Below are 13,155 nucleotides of genomic sequence, written 5' to 3'. Positions count from 1 at the left end.
ACATTCAAGATGTGTGAATGAAGCAAAAGTGCACATCTCAAGATACATATAAAGAATTAGCTGGGTCTAGACATGGCTTTAATATAATCTTCCTAGAGGCAGTCAATTTTCTGCAAACCTCAGGTATCCTCCTGCTCACTCAAAATCCTTTCTGATCCCAAATGCTCCTAAACTGTCACAGGAGGTGTGGCAGATCCAGTTGAGGGTCCACCACTGAAAGGGTGTAGAGTCATGTCCTGTTAAATAGCTATTCTGTGGCAGACAAGTTTCACCCTGAATCACAGAATCACAGAATCATTCAGGTTGGAAAGGACCCTTGGGATCATGGAGTCCAACCATCAGCCCTACTCTACAAAGTTCTCCCCTACACCATATCCCCCAACATCTCACCCAAATGACCCTTAAACACATCCAGGGATGGTGACTCCACCACCTCCCTGGGCAGCCTATTCCACTGTCTGACCACTCTTTCTGTGAAAAATTTTTTCCTGATGTCCAGTCTGAACCTCCCCTGTTGGAGTTTAAATCCATTCCCTCTTGGTCTCATATGGTCCTCTTCTGTTCTCCTCTTCTCTGAATTTAGCTGTAAATACAAGTAAAATGGTGCTAAAATCCATTGGTGTTTTCTGGATTTCAGTAACTTATGGAGAGAGTCTGAATGTTTTCTAAACAGCTTGTTTCTTTCCTGCATAGCTTATTGCCTCATGCATAAGTCCATTTCTCTGTTTAGTAACAGTTAATCCTCCTTGATAAGCTGCCACGTATGGAATACTATCAATACCTTCCAATTCTCTTGTGTGTGGGTTGTTTGGTTGTTTGGTGGTTTTGTTTTGTTGTGGGGGTTTTTTTTTGGGGGGGGGTGTGATGGGGTGGTGGGGTGGTTTTTTATTTCAATGGGAAAAGAGGATTTGGATTTATCTCTCATCATTCCAGCTTCCAGTGCAATTCACATCTTCTTGCTGGCTGGTCACAGCACTGATTAGCAATTGTGTTTTCATCTCTTTACTGTGGAACTCCAAGGCATGTGCTAGTGCCTTGCTGTCACAAATGCATGTGGACAGACATGCAGTTTGATGGGAAATGTAGAACTTGTGGTGGCAGTCCCCTGGTACCCATTTCACTGCCTGCAGTTTGGGGAAACTAGGAATTATGGAATAACCATATAGGATATTAAGCCAATGGTAGGTGAGTTACATTTGCTTGTGTATGAGTTTTGTTGTGCCTTAGTTTCTCCACCTCTGTTGGGAATAGATCCAATTTGCAGGTATATTAGAAGGTGTGTGATCTATATCATCTACTGAAATGGTATGGATTCTTTCCTTTGAAACTACTTTGCGTACTGATACTTGAGCTTATCTGTAGCTAAGACAGTGCTTTGAGGATACAATCTTATTTTGAGTCTGTAAAATGCATGGTTTTGCTTTTTGGTTTATCTTTTAAATGTGCTTCACACAGCTTGCATTTAAATAGCTTGGAAGATTAACTCAGCTGAAGCCTTTTTAAAGATAGACACTTTCCCCATTTCTACAGTGTGGTGGGTAGCCTACTGATCCATAAGGTATTGGAGTAGTCTGATATAATCTAGATAGATAGGAGAGGATCCTTTATGTAATTACATGTGTGAATCATAGAAAAATAGATAATACTGTAATGTTTGTTTTGTTTTCCTCTTTTAGATAGAAACACTGATGTTAATACACAGCTGGGGAAAAAGGCCTGGGTGGGATTCAGCTCATCTATTTTTTCCTGGCTGATATTGTGACATCTAATCTAAGATAGTCGTCTGGTCTCTTTCTATATTTAACAGAGTGTGAGCTGTTTTCAGAACTTGACTAATCTCACTGTGAGATAGGGTCTCCATGGTAAGTTCATGGACCACCTCTGAAACATGCCAGTGTTATGTCGTCTATAGAGGGAGGCTGTTTTAGCTTAAACATACAGTAGGCAACTGGAGCTAGATCAGAATTATAGGTGTATATAGAGAGAGAAATAGAGGGTGAGGATTTACAGGTGTATATATACGAAATATTTTTAATTGAAAGGTCATAGTTTAAAACCTGCATAGTCATCTCTCTCATACTATTAATTCTCCTTGTAATTATCATGTGATAGTGAAAGCAGTAGACGAGTGTAAAATGGCCCTGAGATACAGAATGTTATAACTTTATTGCAAGGTAATTATTAGTAATCTCCTCTTATATGAGTTATGTTAGTCCCTTAGAAAGCCTCATCTTCCCCTTCTGTATTTCTATTATTTTTATATATGATAGTTTTCAGATGGCCTTTAGTCTTGGGTGTATTTTTTTATTCTGAAGAGTGCTGAACATTGATCTAAAAGATGATGAGAAATATAAAATAATGGTTTTATTCTTCATGTTCTGGGGATATCAACATGTCCCAAAGCTTTGCAAGGTGATAATTAACAGAATGTAATTTAATTCTGAATATTTGCTTTGGTGTGTGATCTGTCTTGCACATACAGGCATGTGCCTTATTGGCCTAGGTAATTGCTGGAGGAAAGATCCATCCAATAATGGAAATGTCATGTAGTTGTTGGTATGACATAAACTTACATAACTTCAGGCTTTGAAAATGTATTTTTTAATATAGATATGCTTACTGCATATATTATTTTTGATCTGAAAACCTTAATATAGCTTCAGCCAGATTGTTAGCAGTACTGGAGGTGCATCTTAAAGTGTCAGCCATGGATTTGGCAATTCTCCTGTGTTACAAGGTAGAGAGATGTGTACACAGTTTCTTGGCTGGGCAAATGAGGTTCAGAGGGTTTCAGTCTGCCAGATGTCTAAGAGTGAGTCTGATCATGTAATTTGCATGTCCTGAGTAGCCAATTTTCCTGTCTGAGATTGTTGGAATAGGTTTTTTCCATGTGCATTTAAACACTTTGGTGTTCTTTGACTAAACAAAACATGTTTAATATTCATATCAAGCCTTCAGTACTGTACTTGGTGTCCCTGCATATTTTTGTTCGTACCATGCTTCTGGCATATGAATTTTCATTGTTTATTTTGTAATAAGTTACTGTCTTATTAATGCTTTCTCTTCAGTTTGTGTATCTGTAAATTGTATATCTGCATTTCTCAGTGGTGTTCATTTAAAAAAAGTTTTTCCCTTTGCCTGACATTTTCTTATAAATAACACAGAGAATATTCCACTTTGGAATTTACCTGCAGAACAGAGTATATGGGGGACTAACTCAATCCATTTTGAAGCCTGCCTGTGTCAGGTGTGACCATCGCCACAGGGATGCCAGTACTTTCAAGAGCGAGGCTGAAATACCATGCTTTGCACAGTGTTGTCAAGTCTTTGATTTCTCCTTTCCCTCCAACACTGCTCTTAAAATGTTGTTGGTCTTCCTGACTGCTTTCCTGCGGCAGCAGGACTTGCAGGTCACTCTGCACCAGCACTGGGCGGGGGCCGCTGGGGTGTGTGACTGACACAGCCGCCTTCAAACCTCAGCGGGGAAGCGACAGGGGAGGACGGGCTGACATGACCTTTCGTACCTTGGCCAGGGGGAGCCTTAGCTTGGATGATAGGAAATTGTCTAATCCCCAAGTGTAATGGAAGGATCCCTCCCAAACATCCATTTGCATGACATTGTGGTAAAAGTCATTTTAAAGCTATCTATGGAAATAGCTCATTCTTTATCAGATGAGTAAATACATATTTGAAAAAGGAAAAATAAGCCATCTGTCATCCAGGCACATCACAGCAGAGACTGCATTAGCCTGTCAACAGCAGAATTGTCAAAATCCAGCTTTTGAGAGTGCAGATTTCATTTTCTGGCATTTAACAAGACAATTGTATTATAAGAGTGAGAATGACGATCATTCCCAGAGTTCATTGACTGTACTAATCCCTCTGCTGTTGGAATGAGAAGAAACTTCATGTTGCATATTGCTTTAGTTGTTATTTAGAAAAATCCTTGATTTGAACACTCACCACGCTGAATCTGTAAGAAGAAATCTGTTAGGCCTGAGGTCTAGAAGCAGAGGGTGAAACAGTCATATCCAGTCTGCCTCCAGCAGCTCTGAGCGTTTTGGTGAGAATGCTTAATTCAGCCTATGTTGGCATTTGTGTGTATCAATTTGTCCAAGGTCAGTCCAGGGATGGTTGCGGATCCTGAAAGAATCCCTAGCTCTTACTGGCCTTTCCAGTCTAACCAGTACATAAGTTTTCACCTCAGAATACAAGAACAATAATTTTTATAGGGGTTATTATTACTCTTTGCATCTAAGGTGCAAAGAATTACAAAGCAATGAAATGAGTCCCAAATGATCTGGCAATAAGTATTCCTCCTCCTATTTTTCATGAATGTGCAATTGTTAGAGGTAGTAAAAGCAACATGCATCTCACTGCTGTGTTTTAGCTGGGGAGTGGACAGTGTCAGCACTTCCCAATGAAATTAAGAATTAAAATTCTTTAGGTCTTTTTAATTCATTTTATTTATTATAGCACCATAAAATCTTATATCCGCCTGAGAATCTGAAAATTGTCAGTTACTTTTATTAGATTATGAGAATCCAATCTAGAAACAGCAATACTGCAGGATTCATTTTGATAATTATAACTAGTACAGCTCAAATTCTGAATCTCCAGCTCAGAGTATTTGCAATTAAATGTGTGATCAATTTCCAAAGTAATTGGAAGTACAGTAGGAAAGAAATATTGGGAATTTTAAGGTTTACTTTTAATTAATTTTATTTTTTTGGACAGTTATCTCGATATCCACTAAATTTTAAAAGGATATTAAATCCCCTGATTAAAAAAAGCCCCAAACAAACGAATTACCTTTGATTTGGAATTTACTCCCTTAGTTGTATCTATAACAATAATGTACTGCTGGGTGGAGGGCAGAGAGGTTTACCTTGCCTGGTCTCCCAGTAGTAAAACTGAAGTCTGGATATCACTGTAATTCATTCAGTCCAACACCCAGCACTATTTTAAGTGTAGGTAAGGGGTCCATTTTAGTGGATGAATAAACAAGTTCATTCATCCATCAATTTAAATATATTGCTCCCTGGGGATTATTTGCAGAGGTTCAAGTATGTGAGCAAAGAACAGTCTGTTTTTTGGGGTTCTTTTTTAGAACTCGGGGCTAAAAATGAAATTAAAGTGGTCTGAGAGAGAGGAGAGGTTTTATAAGTTAGCAACATGGAGTCAAAGGAAACAGAGCTGTTAAGTACTTGGGAAAACTGAGGTCAGATGAAGACTTATCTGCCTGGGAGCTCCACAGTGAAACAGTAAGCATGTGCTTAGTGAAGGCTGTCGTGGAGACTGCAGGTGAACTGGTTAGGGCAAAAGTAAGATTGGAAGCCAAATGTCAATATAATAACAGGTAGTCAGTGGAAAACTAAATTAAAAAATGTTGTATTGGAAATGATGGAAGTTTGACCTTGCAAATGTTTGTGCTCAGCCATGTGCTGTTAAAGATTTCAGCTACGACAGGGACACAATCTCTTCTAGTTTAAGAACTGTAATTAAAACAGTTGGATTAACAGGTTCAAGATACTTCAGAGAGCTGAACAGTGATGAAATTGCTCATATTTAAAACTTGTCAGGCTCTTGCAGTGTACTGAATCAAGGCTGAAGTTTCAATTGCAAAGCCAAGCTAAGAGGGACCCCAGTCCTGTCAGACCTGACTGCAGGGTGCAGAGAGCTACTGCATGTGCTCTGGCTGACCAGCCATAAGAGTCTTGATGAAGGAATTAGAAAATGAAATTCTGTACTAGATTTTACACAAAAGGTCAAAATAGGTCATTAAAATTCTTAATGCCTTTCTGGCATTGAAGTCTGAATCATGGATCTACAGCTCGAACCTTGATCAATCAAAGTGCATATTTATATTTTTGCTAGGATGCTCCTGTAGAGATGTAGTGTATGTGGCTTGAGAAAATATGGAATGTGTATGTTTCAGATCCATAATTTTGATTTTTGAACTTATGAATCTTTATATCCCAGGAGATACAAGAGAACATGTAGAATTGGGTGATGTTGATCTGACTGGCGATAAAGTGTTTATTTTGTAAATGCTGATCAAAGTTTGACGAACCATTTCTTAATCACCCAGAAAGGTGAGAAGTGAGAACTAAAAAAAAGATGGCCATTATGATCAGCGAGTAAAGCAGTGTTCAGAATGAATGCTCTGATGGGATGAGTTGTTGATCTGAAAAGCTAGTTTAATTTGAGATACTTAAGGCTGAAAGAGATACCTGAGGGAAAAACTGGGTATTTGTATTTCACAGAGGATTATAAGGGCTTGGGAAATAGATATCTTGAATTCTGTCAGTATTGTGCATGCCTGAGCACCATCAGCACAGCTCATCCTAGCGGGTAGGCAAGACACATACAGTACTTAGGGAAATAGCTCTTGGTATGAAGAATGGGGCTCTCAGGCTGCATCAGTTTCAGTAGCTAGCTCTGGCATGATTTTAAATTTCTCTGTGAAACACAGCAGTAGCCTTTAAAAAAATTCCTTGAAGGGCACTGCAAAAATGTCAGCACAGGGTCCAATGTTACAGCTCATAAGTGATTCTGGGGAGAAAAAAAAAAAAAAAAAGAAAAAGTCAATAAAAGACATCCAGTCTCTTTGTGACCAAGTAAAACAGATATTTCTGATGTCCAGTTTCCCTTACTAAATCTGGGACCTTGGAGTCAAGCTGTTTCTTGTTCTGTCTTCCGGGAATGCCCACTGTTACCAGCAATAGCTCATCAGCCAAACTCTGCCCCGTGACTCTTTTTACGCTTTGGTTTTTGCCTTGTGCTGTAGTTTACCCTAATGATTTTACCTGCCATACCTGACTCTGAAGTCCAAGTCATACTTGCAGGGGAGTAGCCTGGGTTCATGTGCACTGCTGTCATTTCTTTCTGTCGAGCACTAGCGTAGTGCAACTCCCTGAAGCAAACAGCTTCGTCCTGACCGCCTGCGGGAACTCGGGGGCAGGAACTGCAGTGCTATCGCTGCATGGCAGTGCAGCTCATTCCCAAAAGGGCCTGAGGAAACGCAGCAGGGGCTAGAAGTCATAAACTGTGATTTTCAGTGGTTCTGGCTCAGTGAAGCAAATGTTGATGGAAACTATCATTTTAGCTTCAATGGCTGGTATAAGTCAAAATTAGTCCAAAAAAAGTGTGGGAGGGTTAGAGAAGGAAAACTGTCTTGCTTCTTTGAGACAAAAGACAACCTAGAGGTTTCATTTTTAAAATTATGTTTTCAAAAAGTGCTTGATTAAGCATTTTAATGAGGAAACAAGCTTTGCATGAGCAGCCTGTAAAGAACATTATTTTTGTTATTTTGGTGAACATTTTAAAATTTGAAAATAAACTTGAAGGAGGGAAAGAATAAACACTATTAAAATGCTTCACAGAAAGGAATAAAATCACTGTTTTTTGTTTGTGTTTTTGTTGGTTTTTTAAATTTAAAAATAATGCTTGAAAATTGTTGATGGGTTCTACTCTGAATGAACTGATGAATACCTCTCCTTTGTTAAAAAGGTGCAATTACTGCAAACGTTGTTTGACATTAAAATGTATGCATTTGTCAACAGTTCCATAATTACACTTGGTGCTTGCTTTTTGAAAGTAAGGCCCTATTACATGCATAAATGGTTGGTGACTCTTTAATGACAACTACAGTAATGGTTTCCTACTGTTCCCAAAACAACCACATTTCCATCTACATCAGAGATGCCTGGCGCAAAATGGAACATAACTATGAAGGCAGTTTTCAGAGTTAAGGCTCTGGGGTCTTAACAGTCACAGCCGACTGTTCGCCTGGTTTTTATTTTGTATGTTATTTCTGATTGCATAAAGAGAAGAATGACTGCAAAGAGACCTTGTCTTTCATTAAACCATAAAGACAGCTTAGGGTTGTTGTCACTGGAGTAATAGGGCCTTTTTCAGCAAATGGAATTGCATAACTTTATTCTGGAACAAGCAATCAGCTCAGCCTGCAAAGACATTGAGCAGAGCTTGGAATGGATGGTGCACTTGAAATGTCTGTGGGGGCATCTGCCAGTGACTGGAAAACAAATATAGTTTTCTCCTTGATGCATTATACAGGATAAATAGCAAAAAGGAGAACTAAAAGCAATGGCCCATCAAGTCTAGAAGTATGCAGTACCAAATGCTTAAGATATAAGCATGTGAAACACTCAGCATGTAACTACAAAAGAAACTGTCCACCAAACCAGATCTCCTCTAAGTCATGATAGATAGAGTATGTGCTACAGCTCGAGGTTTACAGCCTTTTCCCACTTCTTGTGCTACTTCCTAGTATTTACTGCTGGAATTCTCATATAACCAAAAGGAAAACATACCAGGATGGATTTTCTTCTGGCAGACATAACTGTAGTTTCACTGAAGCTTGTGCACCTTTCAGATTTATACCAGTTGAGCACGCCTAGACTGATTTCTAGCTCTATACAGCCTTTTTTTCCTAAAGTTGCAGTGACAAAGGGCCATCTAAAGGTGAGTAGATCATCTCTGCTTGCATCTGCCCACATTATTAATGGCTGAATCTTCACATCTTTCCTTATTAATTTGAAAAGAGTATATCTGGCCTTCAGCCAAAATGGCAGTCAAGAAGCAGCAAAACACTTAGTAAGAAAAAGTTTGTGATGAAGAATGAGTTTCTAGCTGTGCCAGTTCACTGACAACATATTAGTTTTATGTCTCTACCCCTTGCACTACCCTTTGTCTTCAAAAATACTCAGCAAACAATTCAGGGGGAGCAATTGGCATATTCCCTAATGAGACAAGATAAAGTGTCCTGTAATGATGATGACAGCAAATTCACTAAGTGAACTGCAGTTTGAGAACTTTGCAAATTGATCAAACCATGATTCCTTGATTGCTTACTTAATCGCCTGTTACGGTCTCTTCCCTGACCCTCCATATCCCAGTTGCTTTTGTCAGCACTTCGGCAACTGAGGGACTCTCTGTTAGCCCCTCAGGTTGTGAATAGTGGAACAATAGGTTCTGGTTTGGGGATTTTATTTTATTTGCGTTTAATATGTACACTTGGCCAGCTATCACAGGGGGAATTTAGAGATCTTCTGGACTCCTACGGTGCTTTCTACACCAGGCTAATGACTGTCAGGAAGAAGCTTTCTTAATTCTATTTATTATAGGATGGATACTAATTAAAGCACTGTCTCACGCGGTGCTGAGTACCTTAAGCAGCTTCTTAACTCCGGGAAGGGTAATGCTGTGCATATTTAGCACTTAGTGATGTTCTGCCTGCTAAAGGTGTCTGGTCCGGAGAGACATGTACAAGGGAAAAGCATATTTCAGTGAGTGGTACAAGTGATTGACTGGTGAGACTCTTAATTCATACGCAGTTTAGGATCAGAGCCCCTAGAACTGTGATTCTTCTGTTTTGTCAGCAGAAGTGAAGAAATGTCTAAATTTCATTAAAATGTGAGTGATTAACTATCTTATAGCATTCTTCAGAATAATAGTCAGACAAGGCTACTTCAGACTGACATTTAAGCCTTTCTGAAATTTGTTGCATTAGAGAAACTACTTCTAGGGGATGAGGGGAAAGGAGGGATGTGAGTCTATGATCGCACAGGAGTGGGAATGAGGAACTCTTCCTGCTGGTGCAGAGCAATTGCTGCCTTCTGCAGGAGAGGCTGGAATTGCATTTCAGAAGTGGCAAGGAAGTGCTCTCACTGCACTCGGTCTGCAAATCTTGAGTTCCTTCCAGATGAAAGACACTGGGAACTTTGCAGTTGTATTTACAACCTCGATACAGCAGATATTATGTTATATCAAGTTTAATTGTACTGCTCTGCTGCCTGAAGAGTTGAGGAGGCCTGGAAAAAAAGATTTGCAGTGACTAACAAATGGGTTATTCATCAGTTTCCCTGAGTATCTCCCAATATGTTGTCCTGTGTTTGCTGTATAATGATGTACGAATATGCAAATAGTAGCTAAATGTGCTCTTAAAATTAAGGGGTAAGAAGAAGATAGATTTGACTTCACAGAAGCCGGAGATGATGTTCAAATATATTTCTGTGTGTTCTGCTACTGGTAGAACTGAAAAGCTTACTTAACGATTAGGGGTAATTCTGTTTGCTTGCATTTCCATTACTGTGTCTTCCAAATAACTCCGTCTCATAGGAAGAAAAAAGGAAGTCTCGATCTATCTGCTAAGTCTATCTGTGTTTTTTATTCTATTTGCTGACAATTAGTTGAACAATCATATGCTGTTATGGTGAATAAGCTTGTCAGTATAATCGGGTACGTATTTAATAGAGTGGAAAAAAAATCAATCCTCCTGCAATGGGATTTAACGTTACTGTTGCTCAAGATCCACGATCATGCATATAGGTTTCTGATACCTCTTAAATGCCTCTCTGGGGGAGTTTTCTCTTTGCCCCATGTGAGGTGACAGTTATGATATCTTTCCTGAAAACATGCCTCAAATACAAGGAATTGTACAGGCCTGTGGGAGTTTTTCCTCCTGTTCTTGGTCTTGGTGACCTGCTGTGCTTGTTTTATTAACCTCTTGGATTTTCATGGGCACTAGCCCTCCAGAAGAAGAATATTGATAAGCAGAGAGAAAGAATTGGTTGTATAAAAGTAGGTCTGAAGCATAAATATGTCACCCAGAATGGAGACCATATCTGAGTTTGAGCTTTTCTGCTAGGGGACAATGGCTTGTTTTCATTTGGGTAATAGATGGTGGTTTATAGCTACCTGTTAACAATATCCTGCAGGGAATCTGAGGACTGGCAAAAATATGTCATCTGTGTTGACAAGACTTGAGCACATGCCTAGGTAGTAAATCATGTGTACATGTGTGTAAGTACGTATGTCTTTGAAATACTATTTGAACACATATATGTATCACTCCATAACTAGATGGTGGCACATCTGAAAGTTCATATCAATTTACTTAAGAATTTACATACTTCAATCCAAAATAAGGCCATTAGCCATATCTTTAAAGCCAGAATATATTAAGTTCAAGGAAGTAGTTAAATACATGCCTAATTTTGAGCATGGACTCAAGTCCAAATGCAGTAAACTCCTTCACATGCTAATCAGCAGTGAACCAACAGTTCATAACAATGCTTAAAGCAGTACTCATGTATAAAATGTGTCTGTCAGTTTTCTCCTTGTTTGTGATGCAATTACTCTCTCTCTTTTAAAGCTATCTATGAACAATCTTGTGAGGGTTACCGACACCAAGGGAAGACGTCAGGTTTCTTCTACATCGATTCTGATGGAAGTGGACCACTTGGACCACTCCGTGTTTTTTGCAATATAACAGGTAATGACCTAACCTTGTCTTCAGTACTTTATGTTGGCTCTAATATTATTGACATATCTATCATTGTTCTACTAAGAAGACTGTGCAATCACAGGTCTTTCAGTAGTGGGGAAAAAGCAGGAACTGATAGTAACTGAAGTTCAACTCTGAGACGTTTCCTTGAAAAACTCACCTTGTACTGTTGCTAAGTGGTATTTACAATGGTATTTGCACCTTATAAAGGGCACTGCTGATATATTTTTCATAATATCATAACTTTTAATGATGAGATATTTGTGTTTTTTACTAAATATGTAGAAACTTAGACCTGAATCCTTCTGAAACTGAATAGTTTCTCTGCTTTACTAGAACACTACATTTGGGAACAATTATTAAACTCCTTTCACTGAGCTAGCTGTAAACCCTTCCAGTCTGACTTAAGCAGGCATACCTCCCCTCATATGGATGTGCTGCCTTTGATGTCCCAGAGAACAGAAACCTTGATAGTCCTGGGTATCTGTGTGGAGGAGAAGGCATGGCTCTCTTAAGAAGAGGGGCACCGAAGAGACAGGTAGCAGAACAAGATCCTGGCAAGGTGACCTGTTGGTTGAGACTTTTCAACCTTACAGTTCTGTAGTTTTAAAATAAAAAGTGTTTCAAATGAATATACCTGTCTGACATTCTCCCCTTAAGTGGGTTCTATTTTGTATATAGGACTGTCATGCAAGGGTATGAGAAAAGATTACATAGCTCATATCATAGAGCGTCCTTTCTGCTTTTTAGTTTTGAAATGGAGAGGAAATTTCCTAGACTGTCTCCTGTTCAGCATTTTTTACTTCCTGTGGCCAGGTGCTGATGAAAGAATATTTTATTACCTGTTCTAAATTACTAATTCTGGTTGAGCTACTTTGCCACATATCACCTCCACACTCAGTCCTGAAAACTAAGGACTCAGGATATTCATGTTTTATCCTTAATCTCCTTGTACTTAAAGTGTCTCAAATTAAATTTTCATTTTGATTTAATTGGGCAATCATTATGTTAATTAAATGAACACCAGTTAATTATTAAGTATGTTTTTTATTCAAGTGTAACAAATATTTAATAAGATGTGTCTCCTTCACTGTTGTTGAATCTCGTAAGAATTGAAACACAGTTTCACCTTTCTGTCTGAATATCCTTCCTTGATCTCCAGTGTGGGAAATGTGTTCATTTTTATTATTTATCATATAAATGTGTGTGATCAAAACATTGTCAGTGCTTTTTATCTCTGCTGAAGAAGTAGGATTTTTGACAAACTCCTTGCAGAAAGCATCTGCTTTTTCTCAAATAAATTTTATTTGGCAGAAATCCAGGAGGCATATACCTGATTTTCTCTCTATCTGTAATGAACTTGCTGACATTCTTATTTATTCTGGTTACGAGAAACGTGGAGGTGGGGAAAACTGGCAGAACCTCCTAGCCTGGAAAACTTTTTCGTATTTCTTATTTTCCCCTAGATGTCTCATTTGAGGCAGGGGAAGGTCATTTGTCACAGGCATCTCTATTATTCCTATTGCATAAAAAAGGACTGAGCCATAGAAAGAAATTACTATTTTACAGTTGTCCAGAGAGTTTGAGGTACAGTTGGGTTATGCTTCTGTATCATCTAAATATGGTTTGGGTGCCTTAATCACAAGAACTTCTTTTCTCTCTGGGAACATACGTTATTGTTATGCTGATAAAAATTGTTTACAGTAATAGATTAAGTGCAAAATATGGAAAAACTAACTGTATGTGCACAGGGATGGATTCTGAGTTTGTTGTTCTTTTTAAGTGATGCTTCTGCATAGCTTTCTGAAAGTATCAATATTCAGGGAAAGTCAAAAAATAAAATT

At 38.7% G+C, this 13,155-nt stretch overlaps 1 protein-coding gene across 1 annotated transcript in view; it reads left to right on the top strand.

The window, feature by feature from the left end:
* The window catches only part of CNTNAP5 (contactin associated protein family member 5), a 294,672-nt gene that overhangs the window by 182,725 nt on the left and 98,792 nt on the right, over positions 1-13,155 (top strand). The window contains exon 12 of the mRNA XM_074873542.1: positions 11,180-11,299. Within this exon, the coding sequence (XP_074729643.1) occupies positions 11,180-11,299 (120 nt within the window). The remainder of the gene's footprint in view (positions 1-11,179; positions 11,300-13,155) is intronic.

Source organism: Strix uralensis, chromosome 6, assembly GCF_047716275.1.
Source record: "Strix uralensis isolate ZFMK-TIS-50842 chromosome 6, bStrUra1, whole genome shotgun sequence".
Classification (NCBI taxonomy): Eukaryota; Metazoa; Chordata; class Aves; order Strigiformes; family Strigidae; genus Strix; species Strix uralensis.
The sequence above is the reverse complement of the archived record's forward strand: the minus strand, read 5'-3'. Positions and strand labels throughout refer to the sequence as shown.